Source organism: Phoenix dactylifera, unplaced genomic scaffold (genome assembly GCF_009389715.1).
Source record: "Phoenix dactylifera cultivar Barhee BC4 unplaced genomic scaffold, palm_55x_up_171113_PBpolish2nd_filt_p 000805F, whole genome shotgun sequence".
Classification (NCBI taxonomy): Eukaryota; Viridiplantae; Streptophyta; class Magnoliopsida; order Arecales; family Arecaceae; genus Phoenix; species Phoenix dactylifera.
The window spans coordinates 200,090-220,111 of NW_024068172.1; the positions used below are offsets into that span (position 1 = coordinate 200,090).

General features: G+C 36.0%; 1 protein-coding gene across 3 annotated transcripts; it reads right to left on the reverse strand.

Annotated features, from left to right (window-relative positions):
* Positions 1-2,872: 2,872 nt before the first annotated feature.
* On the reverse strand, positions 2,873-19,470 carry LOC120103879 (alpha-glucan water dikinase 2-like). 3 transcript variants are annotated; one of them, XR_005509136.1, is made up of 17 exons: positions 19,379-19,470; positions 19,212-19,274; positions 17,687-17,746; positions 17,458-17,610; positions 17,285-17,368; positions 15,794-15,970; positions 15,495-15,601; positions 15,172-15,385; positions 14,882-14,985; positions 14,674-14,800; positions 13,613-13,738; positions 11,305-11,415; positions 9,591-9,689; positions 5,196-5,369; positions 5,021-5,118; positions 3,468-3,583; positions 2,873-3,287 (listed from the first exon to the last, which is right to left on the reverse strand). XR_005509136.1 is itself a non-coding variant. In XM_039120455.1 (17 exons), exons 2-17 carry the CDS (start codon positions 19,260-19,262, stop codon positions 3,083-3,085), a joined length of 2,001 nt encoding a protein of 666 aa, XP_038976383.1. In that variant the 5' UTR covers positions 19,263-19,274; positions 19,379-19,469; the 3' UTR covers positions 2,873-3,082. The 3 variants fall into 3 exon arrangements, 2 of the variants coding, with proteins under 2 accessions (XP_038976383.1, XP_038976384.1); XM_039120455.1 differs by having other exon boundaries at positions 5,026-5,118; positions 19,379-19,469; XM_039120456.1 differs by lacking the exon at positions 11,305-11,415 and having other exon boundaries at positions 5,026-5,118; positions 19,379-19,469.
* Between the last annotated feature and the right edge of the window lie 552 nt (positions 19,471-20,022).

Here is a 20,022-nt window from a genome sequence, read left to right on the forward strand (position 1 = left end):
CGTACCATAGTTAGTTAAGTGTGTTTCAAGTTTAATCGACTATGCGCCATGCTAAGGTAAGACTTGGCTCACAAGAAAACCTATATTAAGTATCTACCACATCATTATAATTGATTCGAAATATTTTACCAAAATCAGATAGCTTAACTAAACTGTGTGTACAAAAACTATATCTATGTGCAGGAAACGGTAAACTGTGTGCATAAAACAGAAAACTGTGTCAGGCTATATTAAGTGAAAACATTGATTAATTGTGTGCCAAGCTTACTTAAACGTGTGCTATACTATTGATGTGGGGTCGGAACTCCGACACCAGCCCGCACACCGGCCGAGCAGGGAAAGCATCCGCGTCCCTTCCAGAGGTATTGTCCGCTTTGGGGATCGGGTGAACCGGCCCAGCGGCTGCCGCCACCCCTCACGGTTTTGTCCTTTTTTGGGGATCGGGTGAACCGGCCCAGCGGCTGCCGCCACCCCAAAAGGGCCCTCTGGAGGAAAGGTTTGCACCTCCTCATTATAAGGCACAGACCTTTCCGCTGATTAGCCGATGTGGGACTATCTGGGAACCCATCCCACAACACAGCCCCCCCAGTGGAAAGGTCTGTGCGTGGCCGGGGCCCTTCCTCTAGCGCCATCTGATGTGGGGTCGGAACCCCGACACCAGCCCGCACACCGGCCGAGCAGGGAAAGCATCCGCGTCCCTTCCAGAGGTATTGTCCGCTTTGGGGATCGGGTGAACCGGCCCAGCGGCTGCCGCCACCCCTCACGGTTTTGTCCTTTTTTGGAGATCGGGTGAACCGGCCCAGCGGCTGCCGCCACCCCAAAAGGGCCCTCTGGAGGAAAGGTTTGCACCTCCTCATTATAAGGCACAGACCTTTCCGCTGATTAGCCGATGTGGGACTATCTGGGAACCCATCCCACAACAACTATATTACCTGTGTATCAAGCTTACTAACCTAACTGCCACTCACTCATTATTTTTCTTTTTTTTTTCTTTTCGTTTCTTCTTTTTCTTTCCTTTCTTTCTTTTTTTTCTTTTTCTTTCCTTTTTCTTCTCCTTTTTTTTTCTTTTCTTTTTTTCTTCTTCTTTTTCTTTCCTTCTCTTCCTTTTCTTTCCTTTTCTTTTCTTCTTTTTCTTTCCTTCTATTCTTTTTCTTTCCTTTTTCTTCTCCTTTTTTTTTCTTTTTTTTTTCCTTTTTTTCTTTTTCTTTCTTTTTCTTTCTTTTTCTTTCCTTTTCTTCCTTTCCCTTTCCTTTTTCTTCTTTTTCTTTCCTTTTTCTTTCCTTTTTCTTCTTTATCTTTCCTTTTTCTTCTTCTTTTCTTTTCTTCTTTTTCTTTCCTTCTCTTCTTTTTTCTTTTCTTTTTTTCTTCCATTCGTTCATTCATATATATATATATATATATATATATATATATATATATGCATGCATTTATTTATTTATTTCCCTTTCTTTCTTTCTTTTTTTCTTTTCTTTTTTTTTCTTTTTTCCTTTTCTTCTTTTTTTCTTTTCTTTTTCTTTTTTTTCTTCTCTTCTTCCCTTCTTCTTTCTTCTTTCTTCTCCTCCCGCAACGTCGCCAGCGTCGGAAGAGGGCCGGGCCATGGCGGATACAGGACGGGGCCACGGGAAGGGGCCGGGCCGCTGCCGCCGCGGCGGCCGTAGATGGCCCGCGGAGAATTCTTCTCCTCTCGTGAGGCCGTCGGCATCGGAAAGGGGCTGGGCCGCCGTGAGGGGTCGGGCCGTGGCCGGCGCCGACCGTGGCGGGCCCGACCCCTTTTTTTTCTCTTCTCCGGTGGGATGGAAGATAAAGCAATAGGAATTAAAATATTCTTTGAGGGTATTTTCGTCTCATAATAAAGTATTGAAATATGGCTGGACTGATTGTTAAACAACCAGTCAACAGGAATTAAACGTTAGAGACCGGTCAATAAATGTACTGGTGATTAATTACCCCTTTTTTTTCTTCATAAAAATTTGGCATGTACAATGCAAGTGTCTAATAATAAAGGGATATTATTAAATTTAAGAAAATAAAAAAATAGTTTTTAAATTTAAGAAGTATGAAAAATAAAAAATAATTTTTAAATTTAAGAAGTACGAAAAATAAAAAAAATATTTTTTAAATTTAAGAAGAGAAAAGGAAGGATATTATGGTGGGAGGAGGCTATATGTTATAATTCCCTACCAATTAGGTTTCTTCTCATCTTTCTCTTTGTAATTAAATGTAGTTGCTTAACTAGCCACCTTCCTTTCAGAAGAAAATGCAATTAAGAAAAGAAAAGAACACCTTGGAAGTCAAAATGGCAGGTCCTATTTTCGGTCCATTGCTGGGCAGTTATCACCAGATGGTTTGATAGTAGCACATTAAGATAGAGAGAGATCAAGTAAACACTTGTTCAAACTAGAATTTATCTCAGTAGATGCATTTTTTAACCAATAAGATAATTGATTGGAGAGGTGCCATTGATAAATATTTAAATTTGCAGACCAGTTGGAATCCAGTTTTGACAGCTCCAATCAAAGAGTCAGATCTGATGAAATGGAGGAGCTTCCTTACAAATGGAAACTATTCTTCCTTGTATCCTTACAAATGGAAACTATTATTCCCAATGAACTTTAGGAGGTTCCCAAGACTACGCAGGTGATGATCTCCAGGCAGCTACTTTGTGATCATAATCTTATACAAACTGCAAAATGATTTCCATGATTTTCAATAGAATGTAATATTCATTGAGGATCCACCCCAGAATCGATTTCTCATGTCCCATTTCTGAACTCACTAACCTAGAATTTTCCATCCCCATCCATCCATCACAAGAAGGTTGAATTTTAAGAGACAAAACATGTTAATCATAATACTTTCTCAAACTCGGAGATCCATAAATCGGTTTTCAGATGCACATAAATATAATAAATTAATTCACAAGTTCAAAAATTTCCTGTAATATTATGGAAATTTTGTTCCCCTGGGAGATCTTTTAATTTATTCAGCAAATGGCATGATAATATTTATCAAACTACATTGTTAAGGTGGCACAGGTAGCTGGATACAAAATCCAAGGGTCTATATAGCTCTACTACAAATCTTATATTTGAGGCCTTGTCTGAACTATATAAATCTCCCCATCCTTCACCACACCTTCTATGTCCTGGGCAGAACCAAAAATGTGTTCAACTATCTTTCCAGCCTCTGCAATTCTCTGGAATATTGACCGTTGGTAGGATTTATCCCAGATAAGTGGATCAAATGAGTAGTCCAGAACAACCTTCTCCATTTTATTGATGGTTACGCTGCCACGAGTGAAAATATAAAACATGAAGAACATGGCATTCTAACTCAAGGACTAAAAGTAAGATATTTTGTAAATGAAATTTCTATTTCTATTTGCTTATAGTTTATCCTTTGCGCAAACTCATGGAAGAAGTTAACAGAAAACAAGAGAGAAATGGCATGTAAAAGATTTGATGAACCTGTCGTAAAGTCCTGCACCAGCATATCCTTCCAAGTCTTCCCCATTGGAGTCTGATCTGAATATTAGTGATTTTTTGATAAACATGCCTACAGGTTTGCTAGGATAACTGATGATCTGGAAGGAAGATGCTTGTTAAAACAAGATATTAATTTGCATCATAGCAAGTCGTAGATACATAACCTCTCAAACATTCAAAATTCTAGAATAGTTTAATCTGATTTTTTTTTTCCAATTCCAGCAATAATAGGTGGCCAACATGCATGCACTATGGAGAACTATCTGATTCAAAGAATGATTTTCATGGCTGCGATGGTCTATAAAGTTAATAACATCTATCCAAAATGCGATAGAACATAAATTGGGTTGCCGTGAGCTGCCACCATATGTGTATCTTATTATTCATGCAGGCAAATTTAATAGAAACCTCCAATACAGTAGTAAAGAAAAGTAAGAGAGACAAAGTCAGTACACAGGATTGTAAAGGTTGGTGATCCTGCAAATTCAAGGTTTTGAAGTCACCATAATCCCTTCCATGAAGGTCAATTTTGGCACCTGCTCAACCCATTGATGAGATGTCTCCCTTGATTCTTAGAAGTTGCTAAGGAAAGAAATGAAAGAAAGCAAGAAGCAAGATAGGTGGAGACCCCTGCTTCCCCCATCTCCAAGTTCTGGGATACCTTCATCCACAAAAATGATCTCTGAAATCCTGAAAATTTTGGGATTGTGGGATGTATGGACCGCCACAAGCCCTTGGATCTTGTTGTCCATTCATGTCATCTCTTCATGCCTTATTTGTCAAATGGGAGATACGAGGTATCACATGGATGAAAGACTGCAAAGGAATGCAGAATCTCATATATGAATGAGTCTAACTACAACTCAACTATCTTCACCACCTTCAGCATATCAATTCAATTGTTTCTCCTGTTCATTATGTAAATCCCAATACCTAAATGGGAATCAAAAACACCCTCCTGTTCCAATTTTGCGATAAAAAATAACTTTAGATAATTTATGCATCAGTTATACTAGTCATGGTATAAATGGAAATTCACAATGGATCTATAACTTGACCAACCAAAAGCAGTATTATGTCTACACTTCCACTTCAGAATTTTAGTTGGAAATTTAAGTTAAATGGAACATTCCTCCGCAAAACATGATGACATCACTTTTCATTTATCTAGCTAAAAGTGCCTACTGTTACTCAGAGCCTTGATTATTGTATTGAACTGTAGGATGATATATAACAATCTTGCTTTGATACTTTCCCCACAAATGCTTGATGTGCATTAGTATCATCATGTCAGGTTTTCTGAGAAGATTCTTTTGAAGGCTTGACACCAGATAGACCATAAGTTATGGGATGACAAATTCCATATTTGATAATTTTGAGAATCTTCTTTTTCATTAGGATATTTTGAAAGTTGAGAATACCACTTCATCAAACAAGTCAAAAGAAAATCTACAATGTCATAATAAGGTCTGGTTTTGTTTGCCTATCCATAAAGTATGAGAGCATTAGCTGATAGAGCATGTAAATGTTGTTATCTTACATTCGGAGATTGTAGTGCAGACTTCTTGGTAATAAAGCTCATAGCCCGTCCTGGATATGCACCCACCAATGTTTCTCCCAAGCCCTTTACAATCTTTTTTTCAACAAAAGAGTAAATAATTAAACGTCCATTTGCAAAGAATATTTTGACGAGTTCTTTTACATGCTTACCTCCGTATAGATCTCTGAGGGGTTTCCAGAAATGGGATTTCTTGTATGGCTTACGAAAGCATAATCAGCATTCACTACTTCTTGAACCAATACAGCCATACAGAGGTCATCATGTTTCAATTTAGCTTTTCTGCAACTAACATATGCTCTTTCATTCCACTTTGAGGCCCAAACCTGAAAAGTGCCATGAAAGTAATTAATCATATCTATTGCATTTTGATAATGCCTGTAAAGCTTATTTGCTAAATTCACTTTCAATCCAACTTTGGGAAGTAAAGTACATTCACAAAGTGGAAACTAATGATTTTTGAAAATTAAAAAGGAACATCTATTTTCGTATCATGAGTGACTTCAAATTCTTGTAGAAGACTGCTATAATATATATGAGACAGACCACAACAGAAATTTTCATTGATATGTATTCCAATGAAAACCCTTGCTTAAGACCAAAACCTTAACAGTTTGGAACAATCACATAAGCAATTTTATGGATAATATGATATCTTGTGTGCACACAAGTGGTTTTGAAATCCATGAAATTCTACAATGCATACATAAGTAGGAGAATGTTTAATTCATGACTTGTAATCAGTTATCGATCATTCTTCTCCTTTTTGATGACAACGGAGACATAACATCCATTACATACCCTATGGTTGCAACTTTAATGACTCACTGGGTGGAAATGAGTAAACTAGAGATGGCATAGAAGTTGGATAAATTAAGAACAAAGTGACGAAGGATCATTAGAGATAGTAGTAACATCACAGTTAGCCCTTAATAGAAACTACTGATGAATAAGTCCTCAAATCCAAACAGCTGGGACAAGAGTTGCTGAATATTGTTATTATGATTATGGTACCTTTGAGTGGATCATGTCTGAGGTCACGTGCAGTAGTAGAATTAAACACTGAATCTGATGCTCACATACAGAAAGTACATGAACCATTAAAATTGTGTGACAGAGCAAGATTAAGTTAAGAATTAGAGAAGGCACAATATGAACTCAATTATTCAGACACCAGAGAAAGCATACTAGAGAGGGTTGAGAAAGGCACGGGCTAATAAAAATGGAAGAGAATGTATTATTTTGTGTCTCTGATGTGCAATGGATATCCATTATGAGTCAGCTTGCATAAAAAATGTAGATTCACTTAGTTTTTCCTCATTAATTTGTATTTCTAAATTTGTGAGCTCTGCTAAAAGTCTTTGCAGTTTCTTTCTTTAGGTCTTTTGTAGGTTTTACAATAAATTGAAAGATAAATTGTAAAGATCTTTGAACACATTCCTACATTTTGTCCCTTTCTTTTCTTTCTTTTTCAGTACATGCTTTTTTCCCTTCTCTATTTCTTTTGTTATGTTGCTGTTATCATCATTATCAACATATAATTGCATCCAAGAAAAAAGTGTCCTTTGACACGTCATTTACTAAAATGGAATATATCCTCTCCTTCAAAAGTCAGAAAATATTGTCCCCCATGAAATAACAAAACAACCATTTGATTAGAAGGGCCAGCAAATAGAAAAAGAGGAAGAAGTCTTCTACAAAAAAAATTATGCAAAAGTTATTCAAAGGCTGGAAAAAGTTATTACCTATGGAGCTATCATTTTATCTACCATTGTTGGATTTGACTATTGGACCTGCAAATCCTTCTTTGTCAAGCCCAAGAAACTACTTTGACAAGAGAAAGAATGGTGCATATAGAATTTAGCTAGGTAAAGGTTTTTGACTGTAGATTCATGATTGAGGCCAGAGAACCTGATCCTGCAGGATTCTCGTTATTTTTCTTTTTTTGACTTGAAAACATATAGGAAAGATAGATCTGAAATATTCAAGGAACTAGATAGATTGATTTGTTACTATTTCATGATTCTCATGGTGCATATCTCTAACCTACAATAGGTATTTTGCATCAATCTGTCATTAAATTCCTGTTGAATAAATGTATACAAGAGATTAATGCTCTGATACAGCTAAAGCTAATGGCCATATTAATGATGCTTCAAGAAGTGCAAACATAGAGGCTAGACAGCATTGGTAGCTCTTATGGATGCTCACGAAATGGTTGGTATCATCAAGCATGGAAAGGACCGAACATTGGTTCCATACAAGTGTCATCCCATTGGATCCTATTCTTCCATGTATCTAATGATGTGGAGGTTCAGTAAGTGAAAATAACTTATAGTCAAACCACTGGCTGGTTGGTGAAAGAGAGTAGAACTACAGGTTTATACACATTTTTAAAAAATAAACTTTATTAAAAATAAACACATAGAAATGATTTAAAGTTCTCATTTGTACATATCTTACCTAACTACTATGCCAAGAGGTCACCAGCATGGTACAGGCATGTGTACCCATGTACCACCTGTTCCAGTCTGTATTCTTATGCATCAGCTTTGATTGATCTGTATCAAAGAGATATGCACCGGAATGGACGAGTGCTCATAACATATACAGCCTACTTTCACATTTGAAACCCATGCCTAACCATCTTATATATGTTATGCACTACTTTCTTAGTAACTCTATAAAATTCCTTCAGCATAGTCTCCACTCTCCACCCTTTATTTTCATGAAAATTGCTGAAATCTATTGATGGTAGAAGAAACCTGCAAATGCAAGACAGATTTCCGAATGCAGATCCCCTAGAAAACATTTCATAAGCCTTTGCCCTATTCATAAAACCCAAGAACCTATTTTCGGTCACCTGTTAATAAACCAAGACCCAATAACTCCCTCTTTTCTCTCATCTACCAAGGAACTTCAATCTATCAAGATTTCTATTATTTAGCAGCAAATTCTAAAATCCTTCTTAAAACACTAAACCGTTCGACTTAAGGTCCAATATTGCACATATGCATCCCTAGACCCTAGGGTCTTCCATCAAATCTAAATAACAATTTAACTTTCAATGATATTACTACAAGATGTGCTTCCCATAGTACAAGAAGTACATGTACAAGAACTATATGTAAGGCACCTAGAAGGAATTGAAAATGCTTAAATATAGTAACATGTCACCTATAATTTTTAATATAATTTTGAGCTCCTTCATGTGAAATATAAATGCGTATTGTTAGCTTATTGAGGACCAGTACTAAGTGGTACTGACTGGCACCTGCCGATACCACTCCAGGACAGTGTTGATGTAGGACAAGCTTCCTGCAAGTTTGAGCATTGACGAAATAAGAGGGAATCAAGTCAGGCTCAAACATGGAACAAGCATGAATGACATAGTAGGCATGTATGTACAACATTTCCAAACATTACTAGTGTAAATGTCACAGTCCTAATTTGTCTTTGTTGGTGTGAGTCGATGTGGCTATTTGAAGCCTTGTAGGAGGCCCAAGCTAAGAGCAGGGATGGAACTTTCTCTATCATCGGACAAGGCTGGAATCTAGAAATCATAAATGGAGTAGAATTGGTCGCTGTAGTTTGCGCAAGCCCTTTTAAAGAAGTCAAAGCTTTAGTTATGTAGGAAGCTAGGCTCTCTATTATTTTGGAAAGGTTGGAGTTCTCTTTGTAATCTAGTAGGAGTAGGAATTCAAAAGTTATAAAAGGAGAGCAAGGCTATCACCATGTAACTGAATTTTTCTATAATCAACATATTATTCCTTCTCTTGTGAATCCAAGAGACTGCAAGCTTGGTTTGTGAGCTACTTTGCAACTTGAGAGGATGGTGCTTTTCTTGAGTTCATCTCATTTGTGCTGTGTCAGGTTTGGACCAGCATTGATGGGTACCAAAGGAAAAAGGGTGGAAGACCCATTTTTCATTTTCTTCTATTCCTGATCCTACCCCCTTTGTATAGTACTATACTTGACCGGACCAAATCAATACAGATCCCTGTATTGAGATTTTCAACCTTGGTGCAGATCCTAGGAAAAGATATATGTTGCTTATATACAAGGTAAGGCTCATAGTCATGCACCATAGACATAGCTTGCGACCCACCACAATCATCATCATCATCAGAATGGTTTTTAACCAGATGAACCTTTTTCTTATTTTGGGTGCTATTAGCTTTTGTTTAAAAAGCAAGGCAAGCAATTGCAAATATTGTGGAGATGGTCTTAGAACATTCAATTTTTAATTGTACTTAAAGAAATGCTATACTTAGAACACTCAATATTGAATGGTTTTTAAAGATATACTATATTTATATATCACACATAACTTCCTTTATTAGCCAAATAACCAAGGGACAACAAAAGAGTAGAAACTTTATTGGAGATTTCTTGTTTCACCATGGAATGAAAGACCTATTTGATAAATCAAGGAAAGGATGCAAAGAGAACATACTAGTATCAACTAAATGTAAAAATGGATCAAACTATGATAAAACTTAAACATTATCATAAATAAAAGCTACTGATGCATTGTCAAAGGAGACCTTCTTTATGGCTTGCCATGCTTGGTTCCACCTTTCTTCACCCTCATCACCAGGCCAACACAATTTTGAACTTCTCATTTTGTATTTAAGTTCACTCATCTGCCATGAATGTCAGATAAATCATTTAGAAAAGCAAGATATATGTCCTCCATATGAAACTCATTTGGTAAATCATATATGATGTTAACACATAACAGTCCGCCAAAATTTAATCACTTTACCAACTTATGAAAACCAACTGTAACACAGCTTTCTATTCCAAAGTTACTGAAATAAATGGTGACATCAAGCACATTACATCCATCAAGAATTAAAATTTGAGAAGTTTGCAGCTTATATGTAGAACTGATTAATAGCCATCCTCATGGAGATAATTTTGCACTCATCATATTTAATAAAGATATTGCAATTAGATGATTATTTGATGAATTAGACAGGAATTTATCATCAAAATAGAGGCTGCATGACGTTTTTTGGAGATAATATAAAAGCACTTGTTACAAAATCATGGTTCAAGAGATGTCATATGGTAATTCAAGAATTATTTGCAATTATATGTCATCATTATAACTCAGAAAGAAGTTCAGCGGCGCCTATGCAGTTCCTCCCGCTCTGATAAAATTAGAAAAAAAATGGAGATTTTAATTATTTGGAGAATATAAAATGTAGGTCATAAGACGTGCTATTATACATGTAAATGACTAGTTACTGCAGCAGACATTTTCCTCAATTCTTCATCCAAAACTAACATGTGTTGCCATGTCTCAAAGGCTAAGGCTTCTCAATGTATGGTTATGTTTCATTTGCTAGCACAAGACGATGAAAAAAATGATGATGTTACTGTTTTATCAGTTATTATCTGCTATCACACCTAGTATGGTACCCATTTCATTTAGAACATCATTGTTAGATATCTATAATGATGTCATACTATAATATTAAAAAAATAAAATACTTAAAGATTTTTTGAGAATTTGCAAAATATCAGATTCAACAGAATGTTCCTGATAGGAAGGGTGAATGCTTTGTTATGATATAGAACATTAGCATGGTAGTTGTTTCATGTGTTAGAAAGGTAAACCATACATTATACAAGATGATGCTGTGTCCAAAACCAAATTAGTTTTTCAACATAATGCACAATGTTGGCATGCAGATGCATTCTCATGCATATGCCTTACATGTGTGTACTAAAAAAACAACTTCATTGTCATAAGGTATATATGTAAAATTAGCGCGCTCCTTGTTTTTTCACATCTTTTACTTTTTTCAGGTTTACTCTTTTTATTTGAATATGATCAAAGCAATTGCTTTCAAGTTTTGAGAAGAAACAAGATATTCTCTAGCTACTAAAAAGATTCTCTAAAATTGAACTCCTCCCCATATGTATAACATCATGTACAAACATGCAAAGGATGAGGAATACGTATAAAAACCTGCAAAGTGATCCTAAAAATGAAATAAAAAATTCATTTGAATATTAACTAGAACTAATACTTTAGTAATTAGTATCAACTGATTTTAGTCTATTTAAAGTAAGGCCATTTCTAGCTTTCTAAAACTATGAAATCCCAAGATATTAATGAGAAGCATTATCAGTTCAGCTAAGACTGAGATTTAGTTCTTACTTCTTAGATAAGAAGCTTCATGTCAACTTCAACGATTATTGACTATTAAAAACACAAGCATACAATCACAGCTATATGAAAGTTACCAACTGAAAAGGAGCTTTCATTTCTAATATAGCATCTTGTATCATTTGAAGTTTTGCAATGTCTCCTCCATTTACTAATCCATTGAAGAAAGAAACTTTCTTTGCCAAATCCTGTAAGAAAATAACACAATAGCTTAATTGGAGCAAGTGAAAAATATGTTGGGGAATATCATTGTGGCAACATGAATACTCAAGTTCTGAAAAAACCTAGATGATTGAGTGTCATCATATGTATAGAACTTTCTTACAAAAAAAATCATTATACTGACAAGTGCCAACTAACATACTTTACAAATATTTGCAGTTCTACGAAATGCTTATGTTCTCAGATGGAGTAAGTTTTCTCAACAGTCAACAATTTACCTTCCAAACTCTTTCATTTACAATATAGTTCTATAATACTTTCATGATATGAAAAGTTCATCTAATTCTATCCGGGTCTTCCATAAACAAAATCCTGTTTCTAGACAGGTAGCATATTGTGTTCATAAATATCACGGTATGCGAATGTCATTGAAATATAATAGTAAGTTCTGTGTTTTGTGCTGTTTATGTGCATGTTTTTGTATCTGTGCACCATGGTATGTCAAAATATTCAGTATGTAATATTAAGTAAAGAAGCAGGTTATGTGTATGTATTAGTTTTTGCCAGTGAACCTACACAAACATAGCATGTCTTGATTTTATGAAACAAAAGTAGAAAAGATATAATACAAATAGCTCATGTTTGCTAAAGTTGTTTATAATAGGTGTAAAAACGTTTAGGGTGAGTCAACCACCTCGATACATGGATAATCAAGTGATCTTCGCAAAGGAGCCTTAGACAATGGAGTAATATCTGCAAACTACAGTGCACATCTGTTTTGGTTCAAGAGCATATTTTGGGCTACAATAATCTGCACTATGTTTTGAACCTAGCAAATTTTTATTGCGCTCCAGTTTGCAGGCTTCATTACTGAAGGTTTCATGCTCATCTTCCTCAGTCTACTCCTATACATCTCCTCATGATTTGTAAATTTAGATGTGGAAGTTTGTTATGTTATGCAATATTTACTTATTACTATCTGCAGGAAACTGCTAAATCAGGAGCCAATGTTGACCCAACCAAATACTAACATATATCAATTCCGAACAGGAAGAAAAAGCCCATTAAAATTCTATCATAGAAAATCACTAAATTGAAATGATCCCCCTTCTCTCTCTGTTTCTCTCTATAATGCTTTGTTCCTTGAAGTTATGATATGAAGAATAAAAAGGCATCCCAGTGCACGAGGTTGGGGAGGGTCATATGTACATAGCCTTACCCCTGCATGCAAAGAGGCTCTTTATAAGTCATAATGGAGCAACCTGTTGTGCCAAGGCCCACCCTCACTATGATTTAAAGAATGTGAGGGAAAAAAAGTCATGAGAGAGAGGGTTTGTGCATAGCTGCCAGTCGATCCTGCTCTGCAACCCTTACCTTCCACTCAAAATATGGGATAAGTTTTTTTTTTCCTTATTCTTAATGCACAACAATCAAATGGGAGAGACACCAAAATGAAATTTTGGATAGGATGATAAGGAAGGAGGAGGATGCCAATCCTGGATTCATCCCATCATCCACCATCCCCCCACCCTCCAAAAAAAGAAAAAGAAAAAAATCTAGGCTCCACCACTGGTCAATGGCCACATAGCTACCTTCCTCGAAATATCTTTTCATCAAGGATGCTTGAGCTTAGATACAAGACTATAGCAGAAGTTTTGATGGCGCTTCATTCAAAAAAAGGTGATCTACTAAATTTGGATGTGGACGTACCTTCAAATGATGCTGAAAGTAACAATGTGTACGATAATAACCTGTTTTATGTAAATACAGAAATTTCTAGATTTTCCTTCTTGAAACTACAGGATGTCCATCCTTTCAAGGAAAACATGCATCTAATGTTGATAACCAAGTAACTGCAATTATAGGAAAAGCTGAAAGTTATTGTCATCATTATGATGTCTGCTACCATAGCTTCAGACCTCCCCATGGCACTTGATGGATACAAAATACGTAAAGAGTAGTTTAAACTTTAAGCAGTGTATACCAAATGGGTTCCTGTCTCAAATCTGAAAAATACTCAGACTATAGTCTATATAAAGAATAGGACAGTTTTTCCTCATAAAGTTATATCTCATTGCATCAAGAAAAATTAGCAGTTTTTCAAAGAAATATTACATTTATTGGGCCATTGTAAACTATGAAATAAGAGCTAAAAATGTATGATTTCTCAAGCATTGAACAGTAAACATTTTCTGTTTCCGGATATTGAAGCTAGGCAGTTACCTTGTTAACCTCTGCTGAAATGGAAGCTTCAAACGCTCCAAAAGGAAGAGCAACCGAAATTGGAACTTTTATCCATGATGGGACTCTACCTCTAAGATATTCAATGTTGTTGGATTTAGCACCAACCTACACATTTGATATTCACTGTGAACAAAATGTCATCATAAATCATATTATTGAATATTTATACTCGTCCCTAGTGGTGCAATTAGTGCCACAAAACTTGCCAATAACTCTCTTTCTTTCCAATCTCCAGATTCCAGAAAATAATTCTATTTGGTTAATAGAATTTTTGGGACCAGGAAACATGATATGCTTCACGTCAATTCTTCATGACATCATAACAAATGAAAAAACAATAAGAAAAAATACAGTGAGATATGAACAATGAATAGATAATGGCCAAGAAAGAAATACGCCCATATGTTTGAAAGAAACTTAGAGCAACTGTATATATAATATGAGTGAGGCCATAGCACACCATCATGCAAATATATCTTTATCATTTTGAGTTCTAATTACTGTCTTGACCTTGTATATACTTGATGCAGGACAAGCCCAGGGAACATAATAACTGATGTCACACAAATATGATAAAGCCTAACTCAAAATGATGCAAAACCTATGTATGCAAAATTAATAAATGATGCATTCTAAGGCTAACTAAGAATCTGAAATTAAAATCCTGATCTAATTATATGCAGAAATTCAGCTAATAAACATTCCTGACCACATGATTAATGCATGAGAAAGTAATCTATGCATGCATGTGCTGAATTATTCGATGAAAAGCAGATGAGAACAATTAAAATACAAATTAGAGCAAATGAAAACATCAAAGCTACGAAAATTCTGTTGAAAGACAACAAGTGATGGGTCTGAGTTCGCTAGTACTCAAAGGCTGTTGTTGGCTGACGCTATATTTAGGACCAACCTCCAGTAATCACTTATGCCCACAGCAAAGGGAGATACTCTATATTCTATAAGTAGTTTTCATATCTTTATTGACTTTACAAAAGCTAATAAATATTAGGTATATAGGAAGTTAGGAATTAAAATACCATTTCACTGGAGAACTCCTGAGCTGAGATAGCAAATCTGCCACTGAAAGTCTTCTTCTTTAACATCACTCCTTTTGGAGAGAAAGATGCTTTTTGCGGGTAAAAAGAACAAACTGACTTGACTTCACTGCACTAAAAAATAATAGCTTAGACATCAAAAAATAACAAAGTTTCTAGAAAAGATGCAGCAATAACCAAAGCAGCTTGCCTGTATGCTAGGCCCGATGGTGTTGGTCTTACTGAAATTTTCATGCCCTTCTTCAGTTGGAGATCTTGAAGAATATTTTGATCAAAGCATGAAGCAAAACACACCTATAGTATGCAGAACATCATATCTTCTAATCAAGCAATCATACTAGGACATTATCTCTTTTAGTACATACATAAAAATAAAATATAAAAAATATTAGATCTGTATCTCAACCCTCAAGTCAAAATAAAGGTCCTTGCATCCCTCGGCTGATGATACTTAATAGTCACATATTTCTAGTATGATACCTTATTATTTCTAGCTCTTATAGAAACATGAGATAGAACATCAGGCATATCTGATGTCAGCACCCCAACAACTCCATCCGGGATCTCTTCCTCACCGGTCACTTTATTTGATATTATAATCGTCGGTCTGTTGAAGACTTTGCTCTGAACATCTATAAGTTTGTTCACACAGTCTATGAAACCACATACTTCCACTGGACTGATAACCTGCCAGCTGCCACAAATATGTAACAATATATTATTGAAGTTTATAAAAGTACATACTGAATAGGAATTATTATTATTAAATATCTAAGAGATAGTTCATCCATCAGACCTTTTACCTTCCCAGGTTTGCTATATTTCGAATTATGGGATTTAGACGATTAACAAGTATTGAGAGAGTTGCTCCAGACCCTGCTCTGATTAACTCCTCTGTGAAATTGACAACCTAAAATACAGAGAGCTCAACTATTCAAATTTCAAAACAATAATGAATCATCAGATCATGGACCCAGATCTGGAAACCAGATATACGAATTTCTTAACGACCTAGCAGTAACAATCAAAACTGTTAACCTTTATCCTAAACATATGGATAGGTAACTAAAGAACATATATCAGAATTAAATTGAAAACTTACAGCCCAAGATTCCACTCTAAGCAATTTGCCTAGATATTCTGCACTTGGTTGCATCATTTTCAGGTAATATTGAGCCTTATCAGCAAGTGTCAGCTGTATACGGTCAAGAACAGCTTTTGTATGCAAGGACCACTGCTGATCATGAGGTTTATATGAATCACAGGCACGGTACCAGTCCTTCAATGAAAAAAATTCATACCAACAATAGGGAAAATTGGTAAGTTTTTGTGAATAGTTTTGAATAGAAAACCATGAACCATGAAGCATGTAGAAATGATACAAAGCATAGTAAGCACTGCAGTGTAGAAAACAGATGGTATAACAATTTAAGCAAAGATATTCTAAGATAATGAAGAACTACATGAATAACATGACATACCATATCAAAGTTAAGTTAAAGATATCTGGCACAAACTAAATGGATATCATAGACATGTTGTGATCGATCAACATCCTTTTGCCGCATAACAGTATTTTCTTTTTGTGCATCTAAAAGGACTGGAATTCAATGTTCTAATGATATATAAGCAGTGTTACCTAGACATAGGTGTGGAACAGTGGAAGTGTCATGATGGCAGAATGCTGGAAAGAATAATGTCTACTCTATATATAAAAGGTAAAAGGACCCTAACATCTAAAAGTAATAATATTAATAAGTAGGGGAAAAAATCCAATTCCAGCTTTGTGACATCCCAACCCCCCTACCTGCAACAGCAGGTCACCTTTATATGTTTGTTATCTGGATTCTTGTCTTGTCAATGACCAGAAATCAAGGTAGAATTGCATCATTTGTGGGAGACAGCTCACAATGTAAGGAACTAGAGTGTCCTTACTCTTGACCAACGAGGTTAATGTACAACTCAAGGATCCAAAAGCTGGAGAATAAGCCACCAAGAAGAGGTTCTGTGGGTGGTTCCTCTGGTTAATTGATGTCAAATGAAGATAAGAAACTAAAATTGCTGCCAAGTAATAATAAATTCAGCAATCTCAAAATGAAAGTCTTTCAGGTGTCACTCATCGTGTGTGCAGATGGTAATTAAACCCATGAACTAATTATTTGCACTTACAAGTTGAAAATCCATAAAAAGAATGACATCGCACACTACATGGTAGTGTGAGGATTTTTGTGAGGACCAGTGCGGGCATGTTGCAGCAGTGCATCATGCACAAATGTATGACAAACCTTAGTCCCTCACATGCTATACAAAAGAACTAAATGATTATCATTTTTACATGCATGATACAAATTTCTAAACCCATATATAGTCCCTATATCTAGCATAATTAGAGGTAGTGAATATTGAATTAGGTCTAAAATGTTATAGTAGATTCATTTGCATGTTATCTTTCATTTGAATAAATTCCAGGATTTTGTGTTAATCACTTAATTGTCCTTCTAATTGCAAACAAAAAATTCATATGATAATTGAAATGACAAATTAAATGAAATGAAACAAATATCTAATGCTATATAAAGATGGCCTCCATTACCTTGGTGATATAAATGAGGTCTTCATTGTTGACTGTTGAAAGGCACAAGTTTTCAAGCATCAAAGATACCAAAGACATAAGTTCCTGCCCAGTCAATCAGTTTCGTAGTTTGTAATTTTAGAATATGGAAGATCAAAAATAAAAAGTCTATTCAAGATACATAAAAGCATTACCTGCAAATGTGCATTGCTCAGTACAGTGAAGCTCTTCTCTATGGATGTTTTAACGGCTGAGTCCAAAGCAAGGTCAAGGTATATAAAATCTTTCAACCTCCCACTAGCCCCAAAAAGAATTGGATGAAGTTCAATGCGTGATTCTAGTAATTTCTGGAAACATATAATGGAAAATTAAAATTTCATTTGAGATATTAAGAAAATATTTGGCATGATCTCATTTGACAACCTCCAGCAGAGGACCAAAGTTCTTTTCTCCTGCATGTGCTTGGATGAAGTTTAGCGATTCCTGCCATCACAAATCAGAGTAACTATCTGCTTCTTGCTATGAATTTCAATCACAAACTGAATAATATAACAGTTTCCTAGAAATAAATTTGGCAGCATTCGCTTTAAATCATCAGAAATTCAAAGAAATCAGCCTTGCTGCACCCACCATCTCTAAAACGATTCCTTCGTCCATCGAGGTATCAAAGCACATCTTTCTTCCTCATGATGGAGTACAGTACTAGGTGTCTAATTCATTGTTGCCTTAAGAAACAAGAGGGATCACTGGAATATTTTTTTTGCATTCTTGGTGTAAGAGCCTCTTTGATGTATACTTTGCCAGAAAAGCAAATTGTGGTTGATGGAACCTACACTACCTTTTACCCATAGCTCTGAGTTCAACACCCAGGATTTGAAGGAGCTGCCATAGTTTGCTGTTAATAGATGCCACACTGGACTATGTCTAATGGTCTAATGTTCTAATGTTAAGGCAACAGATGCCACAGTGGACTGCGTCTAATATTCTAAATTTTTAATGGTAATGGGGTTGAGGGCGTAGGGTAGTTGTACAAGAAAAAGACCAATAGAGAGCGAGAGGGTGCGGACACTGTGACATTGCTTTGTCCACCTCGTTGATGGTGACCCCTGCTTGTCCAGCAAGTATTTTACATGGTAATTCTTGCCTTTGTCTACCTTCCTCAGGTTATCCCATTCACGGAGCCACATAATTTCCCATGGAGGACCTCGGAACCCATCAAAGTAGTAGACAATCATGCTGACCCATCAATAGAACTGGGAACAGAGTAGGCCTCAGGCCTTGGTATTGAACTTAAAGTACCAAGTGCTAGAAGAAAGAAAGTTGATAAAAGAACTAAGGTCCTCAATAACATTGGTGAAAATCTCAGGAGCAGAAAGCAAAGGACTAGAAGAAATGGAGATTGGAGACAAGGAAGACAATAAAGAACAAGAGTATAAAGAGAGATGCAGACATGACAAGTGTTAGGATCCCTCTGTAGGAATGGGTGTCATAATATATTCTTGGAAGAGGTCATAGGAAAAAGAGAGTCTGGTGGTTGGGGATTTGGTCGTTGAATTACTGATGAGCAAATAGGTCTTCGGACTGAGGTTGACAGAGTTGGTTCTGCACCAACACTAGGAAACTTATTACCCATGGAGTAGGCATGGAGGAGTTTGGTTGATGATGGGATGGAAGGATAGGGGACAAAAGCACAAATACTTTCCTCATACTCTTGAAAATGAGAAAAGACTCCAAATTATTCTTTAAAGGCCAAAATAATCATTAAACTAATTAACAGATGGATTTAAATTGTCACTGGATGACAATTAACCAGAATGGTGCATATGCAGGTTTTACCAATATCTGTAGGGTTATATGTGTAACTTTAAATTTGACGGGGAAATATGTGCAAATAGGCAGCTTTCTATAGATACATGTGCAAAAATCTTCTGTGAAATATATTAAGTACCTGTAGCTTTGGTGATAAACAATTGGCATGATGACTTTTTCCCATGTTCATAGAGTCATAACCCTGTAATTAACATTAAGAAACAATATAAGCAATTACTTAAGCTGCAAAGACGCGAGAAGATGAGGGAAGTAATGACATTTCAATCTAAAAACTGTCGAACTAACCTTGCATGTGTAGCCCAAGAAAGTGGCAATTGCAGATTCAAGATCAGCACCTGAATGAACAGCCTATGCAAAGCATGCAAAGAGTGAAAGGTCTCAGATGTTGCTCTAAGAAATTAAACTTATTAGGCACCAGATGATGTTAATAACAGGAAGGCTGACACTACATAATTCGGTTGCTATTTGAAACTAGATGTTGGAAATAGGTGCACCAGATCCCAACTGAGATACTATTGCAAGTTATACTTAAGCCTTTTGAGTGCCAAAAAATTTGTTTGATTCTGATTTATATTGGTAAGCAAAATTTGTATGATGCATATCACCAAATAAGACCCCCCAATTAACCATAAGGCTTCAAAAAAAGCCTACAGCACAAAGAATCAGGCTGTTTGAGACTTTGAGTACTAAAGGGGTGTTCAGGCTAGGCTTTGACAAGCAATCTTGGCTCATGGCATTTGAGTGAGATAATGTCTGAGAGGAGCCCCTGAAATACTTGTTCAACTTTTCATTTCAGCTTGTTTACAAGGTAGGCCTCTTCAGCTCAGCTAGCCTGAACAAGCAGATTTCTATGCTAATTCCTAGCTTTTCATGAATAGTTCAGCTTGCAGCCTAGTTACCATAACACAGAAGGAACCAATGAATGGAAT